Raw genomic sequence first — 15,015 nt, 5'->3', positions numbered from 1 at the left:
TTAGATTCCACTTGATCAAGTCATCGCTCAAACACAAGAAGTTGTTTCTTAGTTAAAAAGCAGGGTGTGACGTACGGTAGGTATAATACTTAGTACTATTTCATTCGTGCTGATATACAATTGACATATTATTGAAATGAACACATACTCTTACTCTCCACCTCCTCATCCTCCTTCTCATTCTTCTTCTACTTCTTCTTTCTCCCCTTTTTTTCTATAGCTCTCTTCTCCCTCCCCTCTCTTTGCCTGCCCTCTCTCCACCTCTCTGATATATATCGGTCCAATATTATGTTACACTTCGCCAGTTATAAGGCTGGTCACTCTACCATTATATTGCATATCTCTGTAGAATAGAGTACATCCTAAGATATGACCCGAAGGTGTGGCACAAATGCAGGTAAACAGAATTCAACACCATTATCAGTAGCCCCACACGTTGGTTAATACCTACATTGTATAGGGTAACAACAATAAATTGTCAATTGTCATAATGAATTTTTATCATTGTAGAAATGTAATACTATTCAATGAGACAAAGAAACAACTTCGAAAACATTGTCACCAAGACGAAGTACATGACGTATCGGTTCGTCATAAAACTAGTTTATTAACATTGAATGATTAACTGTGGAACCCCAGACGGGACGTTGTCGCGTTGTTGCAGTGTCGCCCTTGCAAAAACAAGCAAAAAGTGTAAAAAAATGCGACAATGCGACAATGTTCCTTCTAGAATTCCATTGGGAACCGCTACAAGTGTATATGTATATGCTTTGAATCAGGGCACCAGAATTCCCGCTGTTTGATTAAACTGCCAGTTGGGTTGTATTTGGTCTTGGAAGATATACCAACACAACATGACGAGCATGATGCTAACCTGGATGCTGGTGCTGGTCCTGAGCTTCCAAGGTAAGAGTTAAACACTCCCGGTATAACGCATTGTAAAACAAAGGAGTGTGTGTTCCTCAATCTGGTTTGTTGAAAAGGGTGTTAAATGGGATTGAAAACCCAGTAATCTTGTGGATTGTTCATTTTCTTAATAAGTATATGTTTTGTCACTACCGATCACTAATGTTCATGATAAAAAAGTATATTTGTTATCCTTACCGATTTTGAGCAAAATGGCATTCGTCTTTGAGAAATGGTTTTCGCTTTCATTATGGATTATTCATTATATTGATCAACAGTTATCCTAAGATAATTGTTTTGGGTTTAGTTTGGCACGGGATTATATTACCTCAGCCATGCCGCGACCCTACTTTTGTAGCATCTTACAATGTTTAGATAAGTCTGTTCGACGAGATGGGGTCCAAATGGCATTTCCAGGTATCAAATACTCAACAACACGCGCAAATTAAAATTAAACACACACCGTTTATCCCCTAAGTGACATATATTGAGGGTTTTCGTATTTTACAAATATGGGCCTGAATGTATTTAAGTTACAAGAGGTTGAAAAGTTCTAAGCCTTGCTGCTTAACGGGGGTTATTGTATGACTATATTTTAACTTAATCCCATCCGAAGTCCACACACTTCTGTCAACGATACTGGAGTGAATCCCATTGGTGTAGAAGGCTTCCTCCTGGTGAGGTTAACACTCCTCCACAGTAGAAATGACTTTGCAATCATTTGTATAATGCTTGCCAGGCAGTTCTTTCTTCTAGTTTGTGAAGTCTGAGGTGCAAATCTGGTGAATACGGAGTTTGTTCAATGACTTCAAAAGCCACAACCACGGCCATGCATTGGAGCCATGGCGACATAAACTTTATGCACGGTGGAACAACCGACCTTTCATGCGTGTTTCCCCGACGTGTTGTCCTTATGTATTCTTACGCTGTTGTCAAAGCATATTAGCATAAATTCAGCCTGGCCTTTCGGAGTGAAACAGACTTTGCCATCTTGAGGAAGAAAAGACGTTGGATGTTTCCGCTGCTTTGGCTGTTGTTTGGTCCCTGGCTGATATTGGTGAACCCGAGACTCATCAAATCCCTCAACAAGATCAGCTGGATCTGTTTCAAAACGACGTACATTCTCACGACAGATGATGAACCTGGAACGTTTCTGATCAGGAGTCTTGAATCCCAGCTTGTATCATAGGCAGTTTGGCAGGGTATATATATTTTAACAGGGAGTGTATATACGTTTTATATATTCCCTTAATTAAGTAAGTTGATTATAATATCTATTTAAATAAACAAAGTGCTGCCAATACAAATTATAACAGCAGCTGGGGTATCATTACCATGGCCAGCAGCACAGAGTCATGTGCGGGTCAGCGGGTTGTAGTTAATGCCAGAGAATGGCCGGTTGGCCACTGAAGCTTAACTTTGAGGATGAGGTGCGGGATACTGCAGGCTGACCATGTATGTAACGTAACACGATACATTGCAGTCTGACAGTGAGGGTTAAAGATAGTACGCTTTCTGTTAGTCGGGACTTGACCCTCGGACAGCGGCTAGGCAGGTTGGCCCTCTTACGCCTCAGAGATCCTGCTTGGCCATACTACTATGTAGTTATATAGACATATTCAGATCACGAATAAACGTTGTGGACCCACAGACGGACTTGTGTGTTGTCATAAGAGAAATATCCGGTAGAGCACCAACGTCTACCTAGGATACTTGCTTAAACCTTTGTCGTGCCCAGTTCATTTCTCAGAAGTGTATTGACTGTGTGGCGTATAGTGAGTCGTCGATCACCCATAATCATGAACGGGGAAAATATAATTTATCAACATTTTCGAAAGTGGTAGTTGAAAATCTTTCAGATTTTGAACTGAGCTGCCCACCTCTATAAGGCTGTATACTATACATGATACTTCGTAGGCTCAGGCCGTTCCAGCCATCCCTTTTAACTACTGGAAAAGAGCTATGGGTAATTGATGAAAATGGAAAGTGGAAATCTCGTGAACTGCAGAACTTCGGTCTGTGTTTGACACACGAGGGCGACAGCGTTTTATCAAATCGCGAAACAGGAATATTAAACAACACCTGCTCTTTCCGTTGTTATATGTATTCAACAGTTTCTTCTCTATATACGTGTACCTCACTCTTCTGTATTACATTAAATATACACGACTATAAAAATGTCAGGTCCCAGGTACAATGCTGGTTATATCTATTCCCCAGAGAAACATGAGTGGTTACGCTTCTGGTCAACGTAACTCCGTGTAATTTCACAATTAAAGATACAAATTTTATTAATGACTCACGTCATCACTGTGATGTTATCTGTTACAGCGTTATCTATGACATGTTACCTACATAATGTCCCAATGTTACTGTGCTACTTGTTTATGTTACCGACATAGTGTCACAGTATTACTATACTATCTATAATACGTTATCAACACAATGTCACAGTGTCACTGTTATCAGTAATATGTTACCGACACACTGTAACTGTGATACTTATAATATGTTACCGACACACTGTAACTGTGTTACCGATAATATGTTACCGACACATTGTAACCGTGCTACCTATAATATGATACCGACACACTGTAACTGTGATACTTATAATATGTTACCGACACATTGTAACCGTGCTACCTATAATATGATACCGACACACTGTAACTGTGATACTTATAAGATGTTACCGAGACACTGTAACTGTGATACTTATAATATGTTACCGACACATTGTAACTGTGTTACCTATAATATGATACCGACACACTGTAACTGTGATACTTATAATATGTTACCGACACACTGTAACTGTGATACTTATAATATGTTACCGACACGCTGTAACTGTGCTGCCTATAATATGATACCGACACATTGTAACCGTGCTACCTATAATATGTTACCGACACACTGTAACTGTGATACTTATAATATGTTACCGACACACTGTAACTGTGCTGCCTATAATATGATACCGACACACTGTAACTGTGCTACCTATAATATGATACCGACACACTGTGACTGTGATACTTATAATATGTTACCGACACACTGTAATTGTGCTACATATGATATGTTACCGACACACTGTAACTGTGCTACCTGTAATATGTTATCGACACATTGCCACAATGTTATTGTTCAACCTGTCACAACACAGTATCACGATGTTGTTGTGTAACGTGTAATATGGTGAGTATGTTATGTTACCTATATGGTATGATCATGTTACAGGCGTCTATGCCGGACAGTACTGTAAAAGATATTACAGTACTTCCAGTTCCTACTACAAAACCTACTACTGCTCTGTTTACTGCTGTGGAAGCTTGTACACAGCTAAATGCTGCACGTGAGTGACTTGAAACTCTGTTGAATTATTGTCTTTTCTGAACGATGTTTCTAATTCATATTTTCCGTCAAGTATGAATGAAGATGGGTGAGGTGAAATGGGGTTTAACGTCGCGTCCAAGGTTATTGCACTTATATAGCGACGTGCATGAACGTGTGTGTGTTTGTGTGTCTGCTTGTACTAGTCCGGACTGATGCCGATTTATAGTGCTAGCTCACTGAGATACCATGCCGCTGTTTAACATAAATACCCAACTCAGACACAGTATACTGACTCCGAGCCGACCAGTCGTTCTTTTAGCCCCTTTATGCCGAGCGCCAGACAGGGTAACAACAAGTACCATCTTTTAACGTCTTTTGGTATGACGCGGCCGGGGATCGAACCCTGGACCTTCCGCTCTCCGGGCAGACGCTCTACCACTAGACCACGGAGGCGGTCGACTGAAGATGGATAATATCCCTCATATATACTCTTAAAATAGTAGGGGGTCGTGAAATATAAATGTCATTATCATACCTCCATGTTAGAATGATGAGATCTGATTAGTTCACGTGATCTTGGTAAAATGCCAATATGTATCCCGCCTTGGAGGGCAAAACATTCTCGGCGGAAGAATAAATCCCTAATACCCCGCCACGAACAAGACAGGGTGCACGTGGAATAAATCCCTTACACCCCGCTTCAAAGCAAAAAGCCGCACGCTTTTTCCGAGTCAATGAAAGTCACGTGATAAAGAACGAGTTGACCTCAGCTCAATCGAACAGCTATTTTCTATCAATTTTGAATTTGTGGGGTAAGATAAATTCGTTGTACCATTATCACGGAGTACATTTAGATTTATGTGTCCCTCGTTTGGTTTATACTGCTCGACTCCGGCTCGTGATATTAAACCTAACGCGGGAAAAATAAATCCACATGTACCCTTCGTGATACTACTACAACTTATAATAGTGTTGATGACAAACGTCCCATGCGTAATCCCTGTGGACCATTATTTCTGTCAATCGTATTGATTCTGCTTGTCAGTTGTGATTTACTTTTGGAACATTTAAGTTATTTCCGAGTATCCCTGACCTTTTTGAAGAGTTTATAAACGGGGTAAAGAAGTTATCAACTGTGTTTTCATATTATTGGTAATTCGTGTGTTGTATAAGAGGGATAATGGAATCTTTTTCACCTTTGTCGGAAGCCAGGCATATCAAGCGGTTAAGCGCTAGCGTGTTATGTGAAACATGTTCTGGTACACTGAGTAAGTGTGTGAGCGAGTTGGGTTTAACGCTGCTTTAAACAGTATTCCAGTTATATCACGACGTCTTGATTACTGGATTATTTATATATATGCGTGAAAGCAATAAATAAAACATGGGCAGAGAAAGACGTAGGTTCAAAAACTACGTGTACAGGTATCAAAGTGTTTACATATATAAATATATAAATCGTATAAATAGCTACTGGTAATGATTGCGGTAAGTGTATGATTAAGGTGACGAAAGACCCATTTTGTTCCACTTTAAATGTCCAATTGTAAGTTACAAAAGCTTTAAAGTATCGGTATGAGTATGCCTAAACATGGACACATACATATGATATAGGGGGCGGTCGGGTAGCCTAGTGGTTAAAGCGTTCGCTCGTCACGCCGAAGACCCGGGTCCGATTCCCGACATGGGTACAATGTGTGAAGCCCATTTCTGGTGTCCCCCGCCGTGATATTGCTGGAATATTGCTAAAAGCGGCGTAAAACCGTATTCACTCACTCACTCACATATGATATAGCCGGAATAGCACAATAGGCACTGCAAAAGGTTTTGTCGCTTTTATTTCATATGAATATAACTGATAACGTTTATATTAAATTATTACGACCCCGTTGACCCAAAAGGGCCCTCATTCTCTTTAACAATTCCAATGTTAAACCTTTGTCCGATTGTAAACAACTGAACAATAACTTCTTGCAATTTCTGTAGTTCGACAATGTCTAATAGTTCGATTTTATTGTCTCCAGAGCCAAAACCAGCGTTTCGATTACTGGTGTCACCGCCGGATCTGTTGGAGGGATCATTGGCTTCTGCATCTTTGTTGGCATCATCGTGTTCGTCATCAAGGCCTGCAACAGGCCCAGCACCCAGGTTCACGTCCTTCAAACATCCAGGGAAGGGCATATCGTACACATGTGACTCCTCATCTGAAATACCTACTCAGTAGAGTTCCTATTTACTCTATAAAACTCTTATAATTCATAAGAACTTGCATGGCCTGAATATGTTAAAAATAATATACACATTAGAGTTCTTCTTCCTCATATTTTTCCGTCTAAAAGGTGTGTTTTGCATGATTGTATTATTTCCATCTTACTTTTTTATTTTTAACCGTCCAAACACAATGTTCCTTTATAGTTTTTTTTTATGGGACATATTGAAATTATCTATCCTTCTTTTGCATACGAATTGTGTTTTGTAGGTTATACTTACGAATAGCAAAATAAAAAATCAACATGTGACTAGTGGTTTTGTCTATAAAATGAAATTTAAAAAAATGTAAATATATTTGACACATGTTTACGAGGATACTCAATTCAATAATGTTTTTCGTTTAAATTGTTGATGACACATGACCCAGAGAGTACTGACGATACTCATGACCCAGATGGTACACATGCCCCAGATGATACACAGGACCCGATGTAACACAGGACCAAGATGATACAGTTAAACCAGATGATACACATGAACCAGATGATACAGATAAACCAGATGGTACACCTGAGCCAGATGATACAGATGTCCCAGATGGTACACCCGAGCCAGATGATACAGATGTCCCAGATGGTACAGATGTGACAGATGGTACACCTGAGCCAGATCATACAGATGTCCCAGATGGTACACCTGAGCCAGATGATACAGATTTCCCAGATGATACAGATGTCCCAGATGGTACAGATGTGACAGATGGTACACCTGAGCCAGATCATACAGATGTCCCAGATGGTACACCTGAGCCAGATGATACAGATTTCCCAGATGATACAGATGTCCCAGATGGTACAGATGTGACAGATGGTACACCTGAGCCAGATGATACAGATGTCCCAGATGATACACCTGAGCCAGATAGTACAGATGTGACAGATGATACACCTGAGCCAGATGATACAGATGTCCCAGATGATACAGATGTCCCAGATGGTGCAGATGTCCCAGATGGTGCACCTGAGCCAGATAGTACGGATGTCCCAGATGATACACCTGAGCCAGATAGTACAGATGTGACAGATGGTACACCTGAGCCAGATGATACAGATGTCCCAGATGATACAGATGTCCCAGATGGTGCAGATGTCCCAGATGGTGCACCTGAGCCAGATAGTACAGATGTCCCAGATGATACACCTGAGCAAGATAGTACAGATGTGACAGATGGTACACCTGAGCCAGATGATACAGATGTCCCAGATGGTACACCTGAGCCAGATGATACAGATGTGACAGGTGGTACACCTGAGCCAGATGATACAGATGTCCCAGATGGTACACCTGAGCCAGATGATACAGATGTCCCAGATGGTGCACCTGAGCCAGATGATACAGATGTGACAGATGGTACACCTGAGCCAGATGATACAGATGTCCCAGATGGTACACCTGAGCCAGATGATAAAGATGTCCCAGATGGTGCACCTGAGCCAGATGATACAGATGTCCCAGATGGTGCACCTGAGCCAGATGATACAGATGTGACAGATGGTACACCTGAGCCAGATGATACAGATGTCCCAGATGATACACCTGAGCCAGATGATACATATGTGACAGGTGGTACACCTGAGCCAGATGATACAGATGTCCCAGATGATACACCTGAGCCAGATGATACAGATGTGACAGGTGGTACACCTGAGCCAGACGATACAGATGTCCCAGATGATACACCTGAGCCAGATGATACAGATGTGACAGATGGTACACCTGAGCCAGATGATACAGATGTCCCAGATGATACACCTGAGCCAGATGATACAGATGTGACAGGTGGTACACCTGAGCCAGATGATACAGATGTCCCAGATGATACAGATGTCCCAGATGGTGCACCTGAGCTAGATGGTGCACCTGAGCCAGATGATACAGATGTCCCAGATGGTACACCTGAGCCAGATGATACAGTTGTCCCAGATGATACAGATGTCCCAGATTGTACACCTGAGCCAGATGATACAGATGTGACAGATGATAGACATGACCAACTTGATCGAGTGTCGAGGCAGTCTCCTGTTAGGTTCTGATTCAGTTGTCTGTCTCCCGTCGCTTTCCGCTGTATGTGTTCTGGGGCAGTGGTGTAACCAAGTGGTTTACCCTGTTGATCCTGGTTTGATTTCCCAAATGGGTAAAACGTGTGGAGTCCGTTTGTGGTTCATTCTGGTGTATTGGAGTGTGAAACATACGTAGAGCCATAGTCACTTACTCACTTAACGGGGGCACGGGTGGCCCAGTCGTCTAAGGCGCCCAGATTCGCTGTGCAGAGTTGCGTCCCTTCGGCAGGCCAGAAACCTATGATTGTGGGTTCGAATCCCGGTTCGCCCTGATTATGTTTCTAGGTTTGGCAGCACCATCCCCGTGCTCGTGGGTTTCACCGAAATGGTAAACGTCTGAGACCTTCGGGCTTTCCTCCCACATTAAGCTGTCACGTCGTGATATAACCGGAATGCTGTTAAAAGCGGCGTTAAACCCAACTCACTCACTCATTCACTTAACGTAACATGACAAGGGAGTTTTTATAGGGCAGTAACCGTTGGGCGTACATGTAGGAAGTCAAGGTAACATCCACGAGAGCACGGCATGGAGATGGCAGTATCCCTGGGGTGCGCGAGGGAGGTAACACGGCAATATCCACTGCACACTAACGCGAGCACGCTATGAATACAGAAAATACTACACTCATTCTCGTTAGATACCAGTTTTTACAAAACGAGTGGACTTTCTATGGTATCTGACCGAGCGAATGGATTTCTTGTGAAACTGGAAAGCGTTTTGTCACTTTCAAGTGAGTGAGTGAGTGAATGTGTGAGCAAGCAATACCATACAGTGGGTTCCACAATAGCTTAGCGGGGTTACCAACACTGTGGCTTAGTTGACACTGGGTCAGAGCGAACTGTTTAACCATTAGGCTAGGGGATCTCCTCCGCGACATTACATTGCAGGATATAGTTACTGAAGGGAGTATAGGTGTGTGACCACTATGTTTATCAAGTTATGTCTATCATGGCGTGATCATGACTGTCAGTAACGGGGATGGGGCGCTCAGTGTGATTTATCTGAGGGTTTACGCGTGAATGACACGAGTTCCCACAACGTGTCGTTCCGGGTGATCAGCCTGCAGAACTAACAGATTTTAAATGCACCCAAATGCATCCACGTCACATCTACATAAATAAACACATCACATTGGGAGGTTATGCCTATTGTTTCCTGCAACAACCCCAAGCGTGGATTATCAGATAATCTGCCATTGGCTGGTTATGTCCATCTCCTGAGGCAAGAGCGTTAAAGGGGCCATTACACCAAACGGCGATCGCTCTGCGCTCCTTCTGCGTCCTAAAATTTGACTAGAGCGCAGTGGGGTCGCCATACTCAAGAAAACTCCCTTTTGGTGTAATCGCTCCTACGACCGTTCTGCCTTCCTTCTGCGTTCCCTCTGCCTCCGTTCTGCCTCCCTTGAGCGACTTACATCGACGGCGATCTCACTGCGACTGTTTTAAGCAGGTTCAAAACTTTTCAGCGACAGTGGCGCTCATGGCGATGGCTGAGCGTTCCCTCTGCCTCCCTTGTGCGCTCTACGCGACCGTTCTGCGACCCCTCTGCCTTCAACGCCGACCTGGCAAAACTTAAGAACGCAGAACGGTCGCAGAAAGGTCGCCGTCCGGTGTAATGGGGGTATTACTGAGCGTTAAATGTCCACTTTCCACCCTTGCCGAACTAGGCTGTCATGCAGATTATAAGAATATAAGGCTGAAAATGTTTAGTGGGAATCAAACTTCAGTTGGTGCTTTTCAAAGTCAAAACGTCTCTACAGTTACCACCCGCAACCAAGTGTGGTAAAATATTTTCAACGTTCATGTTGTGTGATACATTGTACATGCAAAATATTACAACATATTCATGTTGCTGAGAGGATATTTCGTTCAAAGTTATTCCTCACTAGTGATGTTGTTGCTAATAAAATGGGACTATAATGTCTCTCTATTGGTTTCATGACATCTTCTTAGCTTTGACACACAGCTCATGTACGTTATATATCATAAACTAATCATTTTACTCGTTCTTTACAATCTAACGTTCGGCGTTTTACTATAGCTATGACATGATATTACACAAAACCTATTTCATGATTTTTTGTTAATTTTTATAAATATACTATACTAGTGTCACATCATTAAACTTACAGAGCAAATATAATTTCAAAACAACGAAAATGAGACCCGTAAATATAACATTTAATTTGAGCGTGAACCCATTTATTTCAATTACTTCTTTCATTCAACTTACTGAGTTTACTAAGAAATTGTAATGTTTTAAGTTTCTGCCTACATAGTGAGAATAACGTGACAGTCCTACAGCAGGACTGATAATATTTTGACATAAATAACAATGTTGTAGAACTGATCGTGATTAACAATCAGCTACGATTCCACGAGAAGATACCCCATTTAAAAATAATGCTTAGCCTTATATATATTTCGTTGGTTTACGCGATAGAACGACGAAAACATCTCAAATGTGAAAAGAAAAAATACTTCTTGACAATTCTTTTTTTTTTATCTCTATTTTACAAATAAGTTAAATATAAAAAAGCATGAGAATCTATCACCGCTGTTCGTAAAAAAAATTCTATTACTCTAACAAATCAATTATCTTTCGATATAGATTAACAATCGTACTTCCGTTATTGTGTGTAAGACGAGCTATCGTCCAACTACCTATATTGAAGTTTAGGCCAAATACGTTTGGAAAAACAAACAAATATAAAATAAAAAGCTTTTATACTTGAGAAAGGAGGGTAATATTGCTGGGTAGTTTGATATTGGTTTTGGTCCTTTCGAAATGACCGCCTCCGTGGTCTAGTGGTAGAACGTCCGCCCGGAGAGCGGAAGGTCCGGAGTTCGATCCCCGGCCGCGTCATACCAAAAGACGTGAAAAGATGGTACTTGTTGTTACCCTGTCTGGCGCTCGGCCTAAAACAAGGACTGGTCGGCTCGGAGTGAGTATACTGTGTCTGAGTGGGGTATTTATGTTAAACTGCGGCATGGTATCTCAGTGAGCTAGCACTATAAATCGGCACCAGTCCGGTCTAGTACAAGCAGCCACACACACACACGTGCATGCACGTCGCTATATAAGTGCAATAATCTTGGACGCGACGTTAAACCCCATTTCACCTCACCTCACCACCTTTCGAAATACTCTGACCATTCCAGATTACGGAAACATGTACCGGCAAATATAAAGACACGACACTGATCATGATCTGTGACTGTCGGTTGTTGGAGACACAACGTACACAACGTAATATGATAGATTGTGATTGGACAGGTCCATTTTGAAGTTGTGTTCCAAGTTCGTGTGTCCTGTGTGGTGAGTCTAGGTGATTTTGGTGATCTCAGACACTGACGTGTTGCAGCTGTTACTACGTGTAAGAGGCGTTTAACCAACGTATGTAGTCACTTTTGGGCATGGTTTTTATTAATGAACCATGTCTACATTACACCTAAGTCAAATATACCACCTCAATCGCCCCCACCTCAACCACACACAACCTCCACGTCAGCACCTCAAACATAAACCCAACCCCCACCTCAACAACACACAACCCCCACGTCACCACCTCAACCACACACAATTCCCACCTCGACCACACACAACCCCCAGGTCACCCCCTCAAACACAAACACAACCCCCACCTCAACCACACACAACCCCATCGTCACCACCTCAACCACACACAATCCCAACCACAAACACAAAGCCAACGCCCATGTCACCACCTCAAACACAAACCCTCCCCCAAACACACACTGCAACCACCCCCATCTCTCATCCCATCACCTCAAACATAAACTCAACACCCACCTCAACCACACAACCCCACGTCACCCTCTCAAACACAAACACAACACACACCTCAACCACACACAACCCCATCGTCACCACTTCAACCACACACAATCCCCACGTCACCACCAGAAAAAAAAGCCAACGCCCACGTCACCACCCACAAACATAACCACAACCCCCACCTCAACCACACACAACCGCCACGTCACCACCTCAATCATAATCCCAGCATCCACCTCAACCACACACAACCCCCACCTCAACAACACACAACCCCCACGTCACCCCCTCATACACAACCAAAACCCCCACCTCAACCACACACAACCCCCTCGTCACCACCTCAACCACACACAATCCCTACCACAAACACAAAGCCAACGCCCACGTCACCACCTCAAACATAACCCCAACACCAACCTCAACTACACACAACCCCGACGTCACCACCTCAAACATAAACACAACACCCACCTCAACCACATACAACCCACACGTCACTACCTCAAACATAAACCCAACACCCACCTCAACCACACACAACCCCATAGTCACCACCTCAATCATTACCCCAACGCCATCCTCAACCACACACAAAAACAACAACATATCACCACTTCAAACACAAACCCAACACCCACCTCAACCACACAAAACCCCCACGTCACCACTACAAACACAAACCCAACCCCCACACACAACCCCCACGTCACCACCTCAAACCTCACCTCACACACACACACACACACACAAACACACAAACACACACACACACACACACACACACACACACACACACACACACACACACACACACACACACACACACACAACTTCATTGTGAATTCAATGATGATCTGTGCGATGTTGTTACATCTTTGAAGATTGATTGTTTTTCTAATGCCTACGAATCTATGTTTGTTTAGAATCTAAAATACCCTAAGAAGTGTGCATGTCTTAACTTTTAGATTGCCCGTTTTGTGTCACGTGCATGAGGTGATTTGCCATACTTGGACGAACACCTGGTGTCGTCACTGATATGCATGATTTGAATATCATGTGTATGGTGTGTTTGTCTGTGTTAAATTAGGTCTTTGTGGCCGGACAGTAGATGCTGGAACATCTAGCCTAGTTCCTCCAAACTGCTGGGGACATTGGGTATTAAGGTCGTTTTCATTCTGATGCTATGTCATCGTACATATGATTTCTCAGTGTACCCGAAATCGGAGGTATATATATACTGTTATGTCTTTATGTACACTCAATTTAGTGGTCTATGGGAGATAACTCCCGAAGGCTTACTGTGTCCATGATATGGTCTAGGGGAGATAACTCCGGACAGCTTATGTTAGGGAGTAAGAAGAATTGAGTTCCAATATGTCTGCCTGCCATGTGCTCTGTGTGAATTAAAACCCTTGTTCCACATTTCCACATTATATATCATTTGGCGACGAGGATGAGCAATATTCCAGCTCCAACTCCATTTCTGCCAACTCCAGGCAATCCAGACATTCCATGGAAGCAGTGGAAACAGGTTTTTGACAATTACATGGAAGCTACTAATATAATGCTAAGTCATTCTCAGATTGGAGGAAGAAGGCTATTCTCCTAAGCATTTTCTACACACTTCCAGAAGACACTTCAGTCACAGGTGACGAAAACCGCCTTCTGAATGCTGCTATTAAGACTTTAGATAAACATTTTCTGCCAAGAGTTAACGTTGTATCAGAGAGAAAGGAATTCAGAAAAAGAGCATAATTGCAGGCTGAAAATGGGAATGATTATGTGACTGAGTTGAGAGCTTTAAGCAGTTCGTGTGAGTTTGGATTCAAACATAAAATCAGAGACAGGTTTTAATTGAGCCAGATCTTTCACTTGTGAATGCTGTAGAGATTTCTCGTGTTGTTGAGGGCGCTCTTCAGGGAACCAGGACGTTGAGTTAGCCAAGGGATGTTTCTGTCAGAAACGTCAAGACACATGGATTCAGGCCTGTAGATAAACAGGGCAAGTCACCAAAAGGTGTGATACAAAAGGCTTAAGGTCACCATGGTAACGATAAAGACCCATCATGCCAGAAGCGTTGTTTCCGATGCGGTTCAACTAAACATTTGGCTAATGATTCCAAATGTCCTGCAAGGAAAGAAAAGTGCAAGAGTTGTGGGAAAAATGGACACTTTTCTAACGTTTGCAAGAAAGCTGGAAACTTTCGATATTCTTCAGTCAATGCTGTAGAAGGTGGAGAATATTATGAACTGGAAGAAGTACAGGTTCTAACGGTGAACAGTGTCACAAAAGGAATCTTTGCAGATGTCGCAACCATTGGTGTGCCAGTCAAGCTACTCATAGATACAGGCTCAGCAGTATCTATTCTGTCAGAAGAAATATATTCTAAGCATCTCCCCAAAGAGGCTCTACAGACACCGAAGATAAAACTGACTGACTATTCCCACAAACCCATTCGCGTGAAAGGCTGCTTCAAAGCTACGGTTGAGTACAAAGACAGTGGCACCAAAGGGACTTTGTGCCAAAAGGAAGTTGCATTCTAGGGCTTGACCTGATACATTCTCTTTACCTTTCTATTGTTGGCAGAGAGCTGAAATGCAACGAAGTGGATTCTGTTGTCCTGGGCAATAAGCAGGG

The 15,015-nt window shown here is 42.6% G+C and overlaps 1 protein-coding gene and 1 pseudogene across 1 annotated transcript; one reads left to right on the top strand and one right to left on the bottom strand.

Annotated features, from left to right (window-relative positions):
* The first annotated feature begins 638 nt into the window (after positions 1-638).
* LOC124148162 lies at positions 639-6,770 on the top strand. The gene is made up of 3 exons (XM_046519132.2): positions 639-906; positions 4,153-4,267; positions 6,270-6,770. Exons 1-3 carry the CDS (start codon positions 855-857, stop codon positions 6,439-6,441), a joined length of 339 nt encoding a protein of 112 aa, XP_046375088.1. The 5' UTR covers positions 639-854; the 3' UTR covers positions 6,442-6,770.
* Positions 6,771-6,856: 86 nt separating this feature from the next.
* LOC125376203 lies at positions 6,857-8,718 on the bottom strand (annotated as a pseudogene).
* Between the last annotated feature and the right edge of the window lie 6,297 nt (positions 8,719-15,015).

Source organism: Haliotis rufescens, unplaced genomic scaffold (genome assembly GCF_023055435.1).
Source record: "Haliotis rufescens isolate VD_foot unplaced genomic scaffold, xgHalRufe1.0.p SCAF_7, whole genome shotgun sequence".
NCBI lineage: Eukaryota > Metazoa > Mollusca > Gastropoda > Lepetellida > Haliotidae > Haliotis > Haliotis rufescens.
Note: the sequence above shows the minus strand (reverse complement) of the source record. Positions and strands in the feature narration are given on the sequence as shown.